Below are 16,732 nucleotides of genomic sequence, written 5' to 3'. Positions count from 1 at the left end.
TGGTGAATGAGCCACTTTCTGAGTCCTGAGCAAATGCTGTTCTAAAGCTTTCTTAGTGATGGACTTTCAGTGTCTCTTCTCTTCATGACCTGTTATTACTGCTCACATCTTCAATTATTCTTGGTAGTGACCTTTTCTCAGTGCTCCCCAGAAGAAAAGCCCTACATCATTGCAATCATGGCATTAGTAATCAGATAAGCTAATAGTATTCTCACCACAAAGCAATTCCTTTCTTTAGTGGTGAACATGCTCAGACTACTTACATGCAAAGGAAAAGATCTATTTTTTTCTCTAAATGCAGAAAGGACAAAGTACAGATTTACATAGTGAAAAATAATAGTAATAATAGTAATAATAAGCACTACAGCATGTCTGTACTGTGTTGCCTATTTCATGCACCAATCCATTCATGCTTAAGGGTAAGTGATATAAGGGAGGTAACTGAAGTGCTGCTTTGTAATGTCATTGAGGCTTCAGGGGCAAGTCTTGGCTAAGTTTAGTACTGAAATTTTTCCTAAATGAATTAAAACTCTATGCTGTGGTGAATTATTCTGGCTAGAGTAATATTTCAATATACAAATCAGTGTGTATGAAAAATGATTGAAAAAGGGGTAAATCTGAGATGAGGAAGTGTTAGCACCATATGGTAATACTTATGGGAAATCCTTCCTTACTTTACTTTGGAAACTTTTCATGTAAAAGATTGCACAATCCTGCAGTTAACCACTGCAGGGATTTCTTTTGTCATCTTTATGACTGTTAATTTGGATTAGAGTAAAGCCTGGATTCTTCACCAGGGATGAGTGCTCCTTTGTATGAAGCTCTGTACATGCACATAATTAAAAAAGAAAGGAAAAAAGCCTTCTCTCAAGAGTTTGCAGTATTACAAAAACATATTACACTCATAAAAGGTGGAGAGAAGAAAGAAGATCAAAGCTCAGTATATTTTATGCTGACAATATTTTTCTCACTTTCCCTCTTGGGAGAAAGAACCCCTGTTAGTATTATGTGCCACTTTAATATTATTCTTGACCACATTGATTTACTGTTCTTTCATCACTTAACTATTATCCAAGCAGTTGTTGATAAACCACCACAGGTTCTGAAGGCTTGATAAAATCTCTTTTTCAGTGTGGAACATTCTGGATATCCTGAGAACCTCAGGAAACAGCAGAATGTAACTAAACCTACACCTGCTCTGAACTGAGATAGCAAGACAGAGCAACTTCTGCCCTTTTACCTCCTGTCTCTTGGCTCTCTCCCAGTCACACTGGAAGGGAGGTAGATGGGGAATGGCTGAATGTGCTGGAAGGGAAATGGAGGGCACCTGTGGGCAGGGATGGACTGGGCTGAGAAATTACCAGCAGTCAATACTGATCAGGTGACAGTATCCTGAGTGATCATGCTGCTCACCTGCAGGAGTGAAAGGAGGGAGGGGCAGTACCTGGGAATGGCATTCGTGTGTTTGGGAGGGTCAGGGAGGGGCAGCTGCATCCTGGTGGTGGGACAATGTTTTCTTGGAGAGAAGGAGTTAAAAAAGAAACACTTCTCAGGAAGAGAATGGAGGAGTTTGGAACAGAAAAAGGAGTAAATGGGATAAGAATGAAAATTTAAAAGGGAGGGTCAAGGAATATCCTGTTTTTTTATCATAGTGAATGCTAAAATGAAGCTAAAGTAAGGGAGGCAGTTAATCAGTTGGTTTTTTTCGCAGGTAATTGGTAAGCTTTGACTAATAAGTATATACTTACATTGCATGTGCACATACCTATGCAACCCCAGGGTTTAGGAAACTGGGATGAAATTTGCTTAAAGCCTGTGATCAGCTTAAAGTACCTTTTCCCCAGACATTCTTGCAATTTTGGGTAATTCTAGACTCGTTAAGCACATGTGTATGGCAGACAGATGAGGATGTGTTGAATAGATCACAGCTTTAGCAGACTGAGCAAATTTATCTCTCACCTCTATTAGTGAGCAGAATATTTCACTCTCAAACAGATGACTTCTCCCATCAGTTTTCTGCAATAAACCTTCTTTCATTTTTCCTACCAATGTGTTCAGATTATTGTTCATTATTGTTAGGCATCATCTTGGTTTTTTCAATTAAAGCTATCCCAGTTGTGTGAGTTGATAATTCTAAAATGTAATTACTGGACCACATTTATTAATCCTACTATAGGAAAATAAGACTCTATTTAGAGTCTTTCACAGCTGGGGCTAAACACCCAAGGAGGCATTGGTCTGCCCAGGTGTTTCCTTGTTTCTTACCCTCCCCAGCAGTGATGAGCTCACCCTGCAAGGTCTCCTGACCTTGTCTTGCAGCCAAATGTGAAATAAACAGGTAAATGTGGGGTGAACTTTCATTCTAGACTATTAAAATGTTAAAGATGGTTGGCATATTTTGACGAAGGGAACATATACTGGCTGAAATGTTGTGATGGGCCAGATGTTGTTAAGGTCTGCAGATGTGAAGAAACATTAAGTGCTTCCATGAAAGTTGTAGTAAGAGAGCAAAAGGAAAAGGTAGGGATCCTTCAATAGCACAAAATATTTAAAAGGTATGTACTTTTCCACTTTCAGAAGAAATGGAGCCGGTTTTGCCTGTTTTTTGTCTTTTTGTTTTGATGATTATAAGACAATTTTTGATAAGCATGGTCTATGACCTACTTTTAAATTTCAATTTAGAAAAATGCTTACAGGATTGATGGCATTCTTGGGAGAGATGTTTAGTTTAGGATCATCATGAGTTGGTTAACAGGGGGAAAGGACAGAGAAATAAACATAATATAATCTATTTGAATCATCAGTCAATGTCAATTTTTAAAAAAATATTTTCCTGATAAGAGAATTTTTACAGTTTTTTCTAGATGAAATTCAAGTGGCTTCATCTGCTGCCTTGACTGTTCTAACCTTCAGAGGCTCCTCATATAAGTCAAAACAAACAATATGTTCCAGTGCTATTTAAACTTTCCTATTTTTTTCTTTAGGAAAGTAGAACTGCTGTATGATGAAGAGAAGGAAATAGTTTTATTAGTGTCTCCTGAGAAGAATAAGTTGAAGAAAACAAATATAAACTTTAAGTCCTGTACTTGCAGCAGTATTTTGTAATTATGTTTTGCTGCCTTTCTGAGAAACAGCACTGGAGATACAGAGGGGGAGGAAAGGGAGGCAGAAGAATTTGCAAGGTCCTATGGAATCTCTTCTTGTGGCTATTTAACAATGCACCGTGTAAATGTACTCTATTGTACTTTATATACAGAATATTAACCTGATTAACCTGATTTGTCACTACTGAGATGTGGAGACCATGCAAGTGTTAATAAAGAGTTGAATTTCAATGCAAGTTAGGTAAGAAAACTCTTTAAATTCTACATTTAGCAAGGCAATGTATGCTGGATAATTATATGGAGACTTTGTTATTTCAGGGCTGCTGTGTGAAGTGAGATTGGGGCTTTAGGTTTGGTGTTTGAAAGTATTGTAGCAACAGTTTATGTGTACTGGGAGATATTTTTGATAGAAAATGCAATGTAATTTTGTTCCCATAAGGCATAAACTGAATTAAATATATTTTGGAGATGATGCCACTTCACTCTTCAGAGCTGACTTATTACCACCATTACTAATAGTGGGTAGGTGATATTTAAAATGAAATATGGTACTTAGTGTTCCAGCAAATAGAAGAAGATAAATTAGTAGATAAATTAGCATATTGACTGGTTGGGTGAAATATGCATAACAATCAACTCTAGCAATAAATAACTTGAAATAAAATATTTTTCAAGGCATTTTGGAGGTCCTTGTCTATTTTAGAGTAATCCTACATGGATATAGTTTACTGTGCATTGACTTTGTTAATGTGCTCTCCAAGACATGAATTCACAAGTTTGGTTGCATCAGATTTCTTGCTACAGTGAGCATCAAATAAACAACAGGTATTAAAAGAGAAGCTAAAAGATGATAATGCCAGTTTTCCTTTGTGCTTTTTGTGGAATATTTATTAGTCAATAAACCAAAATCAGAGTTCTGTATAGAGGTACCTTGACTGTTGATTTCTTTGTACCTAAGCAGGCCCATTTTGTTCATTTTGTATCTGTATTTTTCTGCTTCTGAGACTATCAGTGTATTATTATAGGATGGCCTGTCTCTGGCAGGTGGCTACAGACAGCAGGTGGAGGTAATCCCAGCTCCCAGGTGCTTCAAATCAGTAGAGTCAGGTGAACCTGCCACTGTTTTAAGGTGCCACTCCCCTAGAAATATTCCTGGCTGCAGCTTCTCATCTGACACCTTTTGGATCCCCAGCACTGCAGGATGGGAAATAACTACAAAACTGCCTGTCTTCCCTCCATGACAGCATTTTGCTGGACACAGATATTTCAGGTTTCTAGTTTTAATTATTTTTTTAATCTCTCAGGGAAAAAAAAAAAAGGAATACTGATTTTTGTCCTTTTTTTTAGAAGAGTTAACTTCAGATTTCTGGAAACAGAAACACTGAAGTATACATTTCCAAGTCTAGTTTATATTGGTGCTCGAAGTCTTTATTATTATTCTTTTCTGCAAGAATGCCTTTCTAAGGTGAGCATTGTTATTCTTTTAATTAGGCTCTTGTTCTGTGAGCTCTCTGGGATGTGTTTTGGTCACTGCCTCTCATTGTTTTTGTCTGATGCCTTTATGAGTCAGTGTGCAGCTCGGGCATCCTCCTGCTTGGCTGGGTCAGTAGCAGGGCTGCAGTCAGGTATCTTCAGTGAGTTTCCAGACACTCTTTCAGGTCAGATGGTTCTTACAGCAGACTTGTCTGGACCAAAATCATCCACATCTCAAGAATATGTTACAAACCACAGTTTGTGTGTGTACTGGGGCATGGGTAAAAGAATGGGAAAACTCTTTTATTCATGTGCATATTGTAAATCTGTGTAAGGTTATGTGTATGTGGGATGGATGTGAAAGACCCTGTTGGTTCTCCAGCATGTCTTGGATTCACACAGCTGGGCTCAGACCTAGCATGTGCTGCTAAATCCTGCTGAGACACAGCATATTAGTTCAGGCTTAATGATGTGCTGATACAGTTATCTGCTGAAAGGCTTCTCAGAAATTCCTAAGTCACTCTATCTCACCAAAACTTTTCTTTTAGCAGGATTAGGAGCCAGGTAATTCATGGTCAGAGGGTTCTGAGCCTTTCAGTTCTTTCTCTAAGGACATCTTACATAATCCACTGGTCTCCCTGGTGATTAGAGGTGCTGTACTTTGTGCTTTCATGGAGATAGGCATGGCTGGGGAGAGAAGATTTGCTCATTTGTTTGGATCTGGTGTAGTTCCTGGCTGGCTTCTTGATGCAAGGTGTAGAAAAGCTCAATATTGTTTAATATCATAACTCTGTGTGGCCATTTATAAATAAGACATTTTCCAGGAAAATGAAAAGACTTAATTGTGAAAATGTGTTCTTAAGGGCTGTGTTTGTGTCCAACATACAGCTTCATTCCTCAGATTTGCTCCAGTCCTAGCTCTTTAGGCTTGTCAGAAAACAAAGAAACTACTGGCTGGGTAAACAATGTGAGTGCCCTTAACAGGAGCAGGATATTTCACAGTGCCTCTGAACCTGATCCTCCTCCCTGTGCCTCAGTGTGGAGTGACCACAGCACAGGCACAGCTTGCCCACTTCCCTGCTCCCTTCACAACTATCAGCAGGGACTCATTTTGGTTGAGGATGAAAGCAATAATCACTATTGTCTCAATAGCTGGTTAGTGACACCAAGGGAACAGAACACTTTGGTGACAAGGGAACAGAATCCTTTGTCCATGAAGATATGCCCAAGTGAAAGTGGTGGAATTGCCAGCCTGGATGAAGTTTCTAGGGTGAAGAGTAGAGCTTCTGCAGTAGGAGCTCATCAAGCAGCAACTTTGGGATCAAATTGACTATTTTAAATCAAAAAAATCCAAGGATATTTTTAATGGACATATCAATATATCCTATCAGTATTTGTCAGCTGTCTGTGAGGTATTAGGGTGTTGGTAGGGATGGCTTAATTTGGAAGCCTTTCTCAAAAAAGTTAGCACTCCTGAAGTCATGTGGTTGTAGTTACTAAATCCAGGCTTAATCCGAGCAATTTATAGGCTGATTTATAGGCTTGTCTCATTGCTGTGGCAATATTGTCAGGATGCTCTTGGTTTATTGGTGTATATTCTTGCGGTATTGCAAGATTTTGGTTTCTTGGTGTATATTCTTGCAGTGCATTGCAGCATTACTGTGCTGTGGTATAATAATGTGCTCAAAATTAAGAGAACATAAAGTCCCTCAAATTGCTTCATGAGAGAGATGTGTGGAAAAACTGAACCTTCAGTAGAGAAATGAGAGGAAGAAAAACTTCAAAGGTTATTCTGGATATAGCCAGTTAGTAAGATGTGCTGTCTAATCAGACCTGTTCTGGACTTCCTCTACTGCCCAGTCTGAACTCCCAAGGCCAACCAAATGTCTGACTTTTTCAGAGCATTTAACAGGTCTTCAATATGCACTAATTATCCACAGTTTGAAACCTGTATTAATTTTTTCCCTTTCTTTTGTGTTTTTAGGCTGCCTGTTTGAGGATGACCTTTGCAAGTCTTTTGAAGTCTGTGTAAATGGTAAGTCTTCCATGTTTTGTTTGCTGCTTGGTCTGTCCTCCACTCTGTAATTGGTCTAGGTTTGATTCAGTAAACCAAATACATGTGTGAGTGAGAAGAAGGGGAAAAGGAAAAGTGCCAGGTATGACTGTTCTGTTCAGCAGTTAGAAAAAAATGGAATAGATTTAAAAATAAATAAACAAACATTCTCTCAACCTTAAGCAAAACCATTTACATTTATGTGGAAGAGATTTTAGTTTAATTAAGCACACTGAAATATGCTAACATTTAATTTGTCCTAATACAGGTGAAAATAACTGTTTTGTTACCTTCAGTTTGTTCCTCTTTTTAGAGGATGATGTTGAGTAATTATCAGTGTCCTCTTCTTCAAAAGATTGTTATTTCTTATAATAATGAAATAACTCTCAAAGGAACACTGCAGTTGTTGATTATACTGCTTCCTTTTTCTGTGATTTTACTTGAATTATGCAGAAACAACTTTCTTCTGCTGTCCTGCATAAATTATTTTCAGTAAGTCAAGAAAACCAACACACCATATGAATGAGGCTAATGGAATAGGACAAAAGATGTTTTCTAATAATAGTTGAATATTGGATATGTGCTATATGAAATGATTTCATTCCCAATGAAGGACAGAGGATGTTTTGAGAGGGGTCTTTGAAACAATAATTGTTATAAAATGTGTATATGTGATGAAAGGAGGAAGGGGGTCATTTTAATACTGTCTTTTGACATGGAAATATATGGCAATGTGTATACCTGTAATAAGGCGGTTAATTTTTTGAATTAAGTATTGTATTTGAAATTATTGTTTGTGACTTCATATTGTAAAGAAGTTTTTTCCATCAAACACAGAAACAATAATATGGGTCTACTAATAAATTAAGATATTAATAAGGTTTAGCTAATGAACATTTAAGATTAAACGAGATTAAATTTCCAGTAGTGTTTAACATCAGAGAAATGTAAATTTATAAGACTTTTGTATTGACAATTCCCATGATTGACAACAGGAAGGGCAGTGGCAGATCTGTACAGGTGGAATTTTGCTGACTATCAATATTTTCCAGTGCTTAGGCTGGAGTATTCCCCAGTGCAAGCAGGTTTAATCATAGGCAACTGTTATTGTAGCAGACAATGCATAGTGGAGAATTAATGCAACAGATTATAGCAATTTCTGTACTTTAAGGGATATCTCCATTGATGACTTTGCTGTTCCTATAAATGTAACTTTCTAACTTCTTGCTCTACTTGTTTTCTTAAATGAAGATGCAGTTTGTCAAATCTCCATACAACACTCTTTAACATGCAGAATTAAATTATGGAAGTTGTATCTTTGAATTTGAATGGACCTTTTCTATAGAACTACTCATACTTTGGCACAGCTAACTTAAAGAAATGCCAGTAGTGAATAAGACAGTTGATCAATGATATTTTCTAATGTCTGATCTTGTTTTGAAAAAATACTTCCAGGTGTTTAAGGTAACTGTAAAATATTTCATTCTTTTTTTGTCCCACTGGACATATGTTATCTAGAGTGTATTTTAAAATGCTGTCCTTGATGCAAGTGAGGATAAACCATTCTTGAGAACAGGCTCTCTGGGAGATAGTTTTTTAATACTTCAATGTACAATCAGAATTTTTTTATATGTAGCAGAAAGGAAGTTGGCCTCTTGTGATCAATCCTTCACATTTTTTCCTGCCCCAAGTGCTGCTGATTCACCTGTAGCTCTGGAATTTTTTCAGAAATTCTGGTATATTAAAATTTGAGCACTTTGCTGGGTTGAGAGCTCAGGAGCTGAAGTTTGTGGAGGTCACTGTGCTCAGAAGCAGGGCTTGATTTGAAAAGGTTTGCCTCCTTTCTTGTCACACAAGTGGGTATTTCTGAAGTACAGTGTGAAAGTGGGTAAGAAACAGCAGCTGCTTTTTGGTAGCATCTGTGATCTGCAGTTCTGCTTCTGACTCCTGCAGGAAGGCTGATAATTCTGATCTTTTTCTCTGCAGAGGCAGAGAAAACTGACCACATTTGCCTACTGAAGACCTAAGTCACACTATTTTCTGTCTCATATCTGTCATCAGCTGTAGATTTCCAGTGTATTTCATGCATCCCTTGTGAATGCATAACCAAAACACCAATAACTGAGCAATTTCATAGCTTAAAAAAAAGCCTACTCTTCTTCCCTTCTCATTTCTTCTGAAGAGAGATTTTTACTGAAAGATTTTGATAAAGTTTCCTTTCCGTGAAGAAAAACAATGGTGCTGAAAGAATGGGTTTTGTATTGTTAAAAGCAATGTAATAGAATTGTAAGATGTGAGATAGCTGCATAACTGTTTATATCAGAGATAAGGGCTGCTTACATCTGTTTAGGTCACAAGCCATTTTTTCAGGGCGAAGGACCTGCTGTAATAATGATTGTTGACTTTTCTGCCACTTTCTGTCATCGTATAAAGGTCTCTTGGCTTCTGTGATGGGTTCTTGCTTATGCTTGTTTAATAGCTCCAGCAGCATTCATGCAATATTAATTTATTTCCACAAACCTTTTATCAGTTTTCTGAGCTGCACTGACTCATCAAGTGGTTAAAAAGGAACATATTGTTTCATGTTAATTTTAATGGCATAAGGATAAGCCATGCACAAAGACTGAGTTAGTTTTCCTGGACACTTCCTTTGCAAAGCCAGGACTTTGAGAGGTAAAGTGGCTTAGATGTAATTTATTTATTTTCTGGTACATCATTGCTTCTTTCTTAGAGTTGGAGGAACTGACATTTTCACCCATCTAAAATGCTTGAAGCTTGAAATCCTGCAGCTAAAAAGGCTTGCTGGGAAAGGTGAATATGCCTGTGAGCTGCAGAGTCTGATAGGAAGTAACCTGGCATACTATAAGCTTGGAAATGCTTTCCCCCCACCAATAAATTCTGAAAAGATGTTACAGATACAACAGGAAGCAAATAACATCTTAATTAAAGAAGATGTGTAGAAGGAAAAGAATAATATGAGGAATAGTATTTGCAGTGATGGTATGTGTAGTGACACAGCTGTGGGTAAAGAGGGATATGGCCTTCACACCTTCACATACACTTTGCTGTCTGGGTTAGAAGTTCAAGCAAAACTTGTGAGTGTATTTTTTTCTTTAACAGCTCTGCCTAGAATGTGTTTATATGAAAAGGAAAGAAAAAAGCATCAAGAAGGAATTTTTAGGGGATCTCTGATACAGAAATCCTTTGCTTACCCTTGAACAGTCCTTGTATTTATATGCTAAATTTAGTACAGCTGGATAAGCAGGAATATGTCATGTTTTGTTTTGCATTTTAAGTGACAGATAAAGGAGTTCATGTAAAACATCAGCTTGTTTATCTTTCTTGTTGGAAGGTTTAAACAAACTGGCTCCTGTGAACAGCAAAACAAAGACAAGTTCTTATTCTTTCTCATGAAATTGTGCTATTAATTCTAGCAGTGCCACTAGGAAAGACTCCATGTGGTACAGATAAAAGTGCTCATTTCAAAGTAACCATCCCTTATGTCCTGTCTTTATTAAACTGTCTAAACTGCTCATTCAGAAGGGTGGCATTCTTTCCTTTAGCTTTAATCTCCAGATATTTTGCTTCAGAAAGCAGTTTTGTGCTGTGTTTTATGCGGGCATGGATACCATGATATCTTTGCTCCTATCAACAGATCCTTTATAAGTCAGGGCAGTTTTATTTACGAAAGAGGCTGTGGCTGCAAGCCTCCTTCCTGCATGAAATCAGAATGGGGTTCATGCAGACAAGATCAGATAGTAGAAAACAACTCTGTGAGGCCAACCAAGGAAAGTTAATTAAATGCAGTCGTTGGCGCAGAGCGCGCCGTTAAGCCAAGCCTGGCTGACAAACACCTCCCCTCTCCTCGGAAGACAGCTCTGATGTCTGCAGCAGTGTTTGGAGAAGCTGTGCTTCTGAAAGGCTGGGCAAACAGCGCTGCACAGCTGAATCAATATTGCTTTATGTATGCAAGCTGCACTTGTTAGGAGGGACTTAGGTTAGCACGGTGTGGCAGAGGCACCCAGGCATTGCAGTGCAAAATCGTGAACCTTTCCAAGCCCGGATCTCTGCAGGTAGTTCAGAATATTAATGCATTTTCTTCCTCAGCTCCAGAGCTCCTTGAACATTTGGAGTATAAGTGATTGCGTGTGCTGGTGATGAGCCATAAACGGTAAACATGTGCTACAGATGATAAGGGAGAGAAGTCAGGATCCCTGAAATGGTTTCTTGAACTTAATGTGTTACGCTTTGAGGTTTTCCAGACCATTGCCTGGTAGGGTGGGATTGCAGAGGGAGATGCACCTCAGCATTGTTAAACTAACAGATGTCTGCGGCAACATCTGCGTTGGCAAGGCACTGCTCTCCAAAAGCTATTGAATTTTTGTCAAATGACACTATAAATCTGGGCCTAAGCTCTCTGAGCCCTTTCAGTGAGCATCAGTGCTTGTCATAACAAAATTCAGACTTCTGAGGAGTAACACTAAGTGGTACCTCTGCATGCACTTTATTATATATTGTCTGTAGAAAATTTATATGTTTTTCAAGGATATGGGGATTCTTCACAAATAGCTGAAGTTCAAATACCACCTGATGACTTTTCTTATCCAAATTCTGAAGTAAATGAGTGTGTGTATGTTTGCATGTGGATGTTTTGTTGTTGCAAAAACCTGACCAATTATTTAAATATTAGGATTTACTCCCAGTGGTTCTTTTGTACCAGTTCAATGAAGTAATGAGACTTTTTTTTGTCTGACACTTTACTTAAAACATAATTTTTTAAAAAATATGTCAGAAGAAATCACAATCTTATGTGGTACTCAAGAAGAAGTAAAGCTTAAAATCTGCCATTGTATAATGGTATTCTAAAAATACATCTCTAGAAGTATTTACACACTTCATTAAAGTGAAATCAAGGGTGAGTTAACACCTAAATATTCCTGAGAATCTGTGGATATGAAGATGGTGTCTCAGTTATTAGGAATACTTTATAATTTTTAAGGCAATGCATACACCTTTTGAAACAAGTTTGTGGAAATAAACACCAGGATTGAAATGAGCTCAATTTTTTTGTTCCCCACACTTGTTCTTCATTAGGTTGTGTGACAGTTGTGTAATAGGAGCAACTACATGAAATGGAGATGGTTTGGGAGGAAGACTTCCAATTTCCCATTAGCCTGTGTTCTCTTGTGTGTTAGCTCTTAACTTCCTCTGAGATATTTGAGGTACTGGAGGTGAAAAATTAACATTTAAGTCTTAAGGCTAAAATGTCAGTGGAGTGGTGACTTCATCTCCTTTACTTGGAAACAGTGTGGTGGGGTTTTATTCTCATTGAAAAAAGCCCCATCTGTCTTCCAAACTGTGTATTTGTGTCTTGTGTTTGTCTCAATGTGGTGCTAAAACAGCTGCCTGTGTGATGGTGGGACAGAAATGCCCAGCACCACTGGCATTAGACCTGGAGTAGTGATCCCAGGTGAAGTTACTCTTCTTAGGAAAAGATGTTTGGTGTGATAAAGCAGCTGTGGTTTTCCACTGCCTGAGCTGTCTGTAAAAACTTCTTTGTGGGGGGTTCTTTTTGTGGAGAATCTCAGGCTGCAGCTCCTGCAGGGCAGAAAAGCATTGCTCTGACTTCACTGGCAGTGTGCTGCTCAGCACCAGGTGTGAGATGCAGCCATAAATCTCCCACCAGCCATAGGTAATCCTTTCTATTCCCATGGCCTGTGCTAGTAAATAAGGTTTGGAGCTGCTGAGTGCTGCACAGTGCTATTTCATGTGGGCAGACCTGCTTTTGCTCAGAGCTCAGGCAAGAATTCTGCTGCGTTGTCATAAGGAAGCTTTAGTTCTATCTTAGTGTTGTAACTTGTGGTAATGCATTTTCTTGGCTTTCACAGAACCAGGGCAAGCATTGTAGGAAAATCGTTTAACCAGTGTGGTTTTGAGTGATTTTGGGGGCATTTTAGTGTTCAATTCAAGAATTTTGATTATAAGATTCCACCTCCCCCGCTGCTGACTGGGGGGATGTGGGGTGTGTGTGGTGGAAGATTTGACATCACTGAAGAATAACAATAGTTGTCTGGTATCTCTCTATTCAAAATTATGCATTTGGGATGATAAGGTGGATGAATCTCTGAAATATAATGCAATGGTCTGATATTAAGTAGGATTAAAATTCTGATTTTTTCTAGTTGCCTTTTTTCTTTTTTTTAAAAATTATTTCTCCCTGAAATATTTGAGGTGATATGAAGTCTTCAGCCTTAGGAGATGTTAATTAAAAAAAATACAACCAAATCTTATTTTTCTGCTGTTTTTGGACATGTAGGCATTATATATACAATTTAGGGTAACTCTGAACACATATGTTAAGCTAGCATGCTAAATGTTCCATGAAAATATATTTGTGTATTAGAGATATTGTTTTTATCATGTTCTGTTAACACCTTTTGGGTAAGCTACATAGCAGCACGTTCATTGGGCATGTTCAGAGATGTTCCCTATTTCACTATTTTATTACACTAAAAAAAAATATTTTAACATTTGAGAGGTCATGGAAAAGTACAGCCTGTTTGATAAAGGCATTAGGGAGTCTCAGGAAGGTTTGAGCCTGATGAATGATGAAACATGAGAGCCTGAAAAGGACAGTGTGGTCTGGAGAGAAGAAGAGAACACCAAGGGATAATGTTCTGGCAATGAGGTGGAAAGCAAATGAATCCTGGTTTGGAGTGACACTGCAGCAGGGTGCCTCTGCTCTAAATCCATCATAGTTTGTCCTCCTCTTCTGTCAAGAGACATTTGCGAGTGTGGTTCACTTTGTGATGATTAAGATGTTTGGTTATATCTTTTGAAAAAATAGAATAACAGTTTTTTCTTTAGCTCTTCACCTTTACTAAGAAAAAAACAAACCAAAACACCACCAACAAAGAGAAAACATATATTTTTTTTTTTTATGAACAAAAGGTAGTAACAAAAATTGTCAAAAGAGATGTGAAATGAGTTGGCAGTGATGGATACACAATCATATTGTGGTTTTTGGGCAGCCCCAGATTTGAGTGAAACAGGACCTTTTCTCGTGGTGTTAAAGGATACCTTCTACTTAGCAATCATAAATTGATTAAAAATATATCATTCCAAAAATGAAGAGCTTAACAACTACTTGCTTATTTTGGGCTTCATCTATCCTCTGTCAGAAGGCAAACTGGTATTTGCCTTTGTCCCCTAAATATCAGTGACTACAGTCTCAGTGTAGCAGTGGTTAGTTAGGTCAATCAGATTAATTACTGAGATACTTTGGTATTTAACTGAGGCATTGATAGGAGTGTCTGAAAGAAGACAGGCTAGAAAACTTTGAACTCATCCCCTGCTTGGGAAAATTGTGCTTCTTAAAATATTCATGCTGCTTCTCTCTTTTTTTAAAACTCCAATGATCCTGTCTTATAGTACATAAGCTGAAGACATGACGTCCTGAATCAAATATATTTTCAAAATGTACCAGTTTTGCAAGGACATTAATGAATGACTGTTCACTCTGCATTTTCTTGAGTGTGTAGGAGGCAAAGCTGTAGATTTCTTAAGTATATTCTGAATAACATTCTTTTGGATGATTCCTCACAGCTACAAGTTTTTCTGTGCAGAAGATGTCATTTTCTTTTCCTGTTTTTCTGTCTTTTTTTCTTCAAATATTCTTTTAAAATTCTTCACCCTGTTTGCTGCACAAACTCTGCATCACCTGACTGCTGTTGCCTTGCAATAATAATTTAGTGAACATCATTTTGTTTCTGACTTTGTAGCATTTGACAAGCACTAACAGTCTTTTGGCTCTCAGTCTGCCTTTAGACAGTAAACATAATAGGAAAAAAATATTTATGGATTTCAGGGGAAGATGATGTGGGCCTGGCTAAGCAGCTTCTCAGAGACTACAGGAGAAATTAGTAGAAAACCTTACTACATGGTTCACATGAAAGTGTATCCACTGCAGCAGAGCAAAAGTGATGAGTCTGCATGAAATAGGGATTTGTTTTTTCTCAAGACAGCTTGTGTGTGAAAAATATATGCAGTAATTATTGACATCCATTTTGTCAAGTAAGAAGCCAAGGAGGAAGGTATTATTTTATAATATTCTAAAGGACCTGTGAGTTTATATGCACATGGAAACCATAAATGTATAATATACAAAAATACCTTTTAATTATCATGATTATTTTGAAGAGACTTACTAAAGAGGTTCAACATTTGCTTTAAAAAAAAAAAAAAAAGAAGGTTTTTCCCAGGATGTGTACCTACCATTAGGGTTCTTGATTTGGATGGATTCCTCCAAAGTGAATGAGAAAATATATCCTCTCTTTATTCTAGTGCTTAGAACAAAAGCTTTGTAATAAAGAACTGTGAGAGGCTTTTATTGTTGCATGTCCTCATTTAATAAACAGGAACAATCTGAAAATGAACTAATTATGGTGCTGTTGATTAACAGGTAAAGACTTGTTAATGAAAAGTCATCCTGCATTATATGACATTCCAAGCCTTTAATTTGAACAGAGTTTTCCTTCATTCCCTCCAACCCCATGGCAACAGCAACAAAAGTTGCTCTAGAGGCAGGCAGAACAATAAATATATTTTATGGTCCCAAACTATTTATTGTAATTTGGTCTTTACTGAAATAGCTTTGGCTGCTGCTCTGCACCAGTTGAGAATATTTGGTAGCTTTTGCTGCTGTGTCAGCTTGTTCCTCCAGTGCCCTGTGGTAGGATCAGTGTGATTTAAGGCTGGTAACTGCAGTGGGTGTTGAGGCTGAGTAAAGGAATACAACATTTCATGTTTGGACTCGTAACTCTTCAAGGTACTCATTCAAGCAATGGAAAATGCTTTTAATGTAATGCACTAAACATTTGTGTTAGTAATGAATTTGCAGTATTATGATGAGGTTTAAAATGTGTACCTAATTTATTCTATTTAATGTTAGCTGTCTTAAGATTGTATTTAGATTTTTGACTGCATTACCTCACTGAGTCTTCCAGAGATAAGGTTGTATCATCATTTTTTTCCTGGAAGTAACAGGACAGGTATGATTGTGAACAGCTACCCACTGTGTGATTTTTCAATGGCAAAAATGTCTATTTTTGGTTCTGTTATTGAGCTGCAATTGATGTTTCTCTATCATAAACTCTACAGTTGGTGAGAAAGAGGTGTATTACCCAACCTGAAGCTATAATGTACTGGTGGGGAAAAATAAATTGAGGGGAGTTGAAAACTACTGAGACCTTCCTTCAGATTTTTGTCTTTGTCCTGTAGTCCTCTCTCTTTACTCCACATTATGCTGCTGCATCTCTATTTCTGTGAGGTTAAGATAGGAAAGGTATGGGGAGACAATTGATGAGTGGATTTTTGGATGGCAAGACTGCTAATAGTTTCATAGTTTATTGAACACTTAAAGAAAGCAATCTGCAATACCCAGTCACAGTGGAAGCAGTTTAAATGGCTTTTGTATTTCCAAAATTAAATCAATTTGTTTTCTTTGGATGTGGTTTTCAAAGTGGTAGTGTTTTGTTTTTAAATTTTAATTCATTTTCAAGCTTTGAGTAGCATACTTGACTGCTTTTTGTTTATTGTGACTTAACAAATCCCCAAAACTTTCCAAATTATAAATCTCCTGTTAGTCTTCTGATTTAATCTCTTTCTAAGATGTTTTTTCACTTCCAAGTTAGAGATGTGTGAATTTACTAGATTTCTACAATAATTAAGACTTCCTACTCTGCTGACAACTTGCCTTCATATTAGTGGAATTTTGGTGATGGCTTATGCTGAGTAATTTAGTAGAACAAACTGTTCTTTCACTGACAGTACCTCTTAGAAAAGTTTCCTGTCAATTTTTACCTGTAATTTTGATTGATGTGTTTGGTGAATGATTGCTTTAGAAATATTTGACTTTTAAACTCTCACTTATTTTTCCCTTACTTAAAAATTTCTGTGACTACTAGCTGGACAAAAATGGATCAATATACAGTTAAGAAATACCAATCCTATTCCATGTCTCAAATTCTTTTTTATTAATTTCAATTTTGTTATGGTAAATCTAACTTAGATGTCAAACTTCCACACAGTGGTTTTGTTACAA

At 37.3% G+C, this 16,732-nt stretch overlaps 1 protein-coding gene and 1 long non-coding RNA gene across 2 annotated transcripts in view; both read left to right on the top strand.

Annotated features, from left to right (window-relative positions):
* PTPRN2 (protein tyrosine phosphatase receptor type N2) overlaps window positions 1–16,732 on the top strand; it is a 630,571-nt gene that overhangs the window by 59,165 nt on the left and 554,674 nt on the right. The window contains exon 2 of the mRNA XM_064385950.1: window positions 6,562–6,612. Within this exon, the coding sequence (XP_064242020.1) occupies window positions 6,562–6,612 (51 nt within the window). The remainder of the gene's footprint in view (window positions 1–6,561; window positions 6,613–16,732) is intronic.
* On the top strand, window positions 1,490–5,269 carry LOC135279153 (uncharacterized). Its single transcript, XR_010346481.1, has 4 exons — window positions 1,490–1,718; window positions 4,297–4,374; window positions 4,452–4,569; window positions 5,229–5,269. It is a non-coding gene; the product is annotated as an uncharacterized LOC135279153 (long non-coding RNA).

Source organism: Passer domesticus, chromosome 1, assembly GCF_036417665.1.
Source record: "Passer domesticus isolate bPasDom1 chromosome 1, bPasDom1.hap1, whole genome shotgun sequence".
In the NCBI taxonomy this organism is placed as follows: Eukaryota; Metazoa; Chordata; class Aves; order Passeriformes; family Passeridae; genus Passer; species Passer domesticus.
This window is presented reverse-complemented; position numbering and strand designations above follow the sequence as displayed.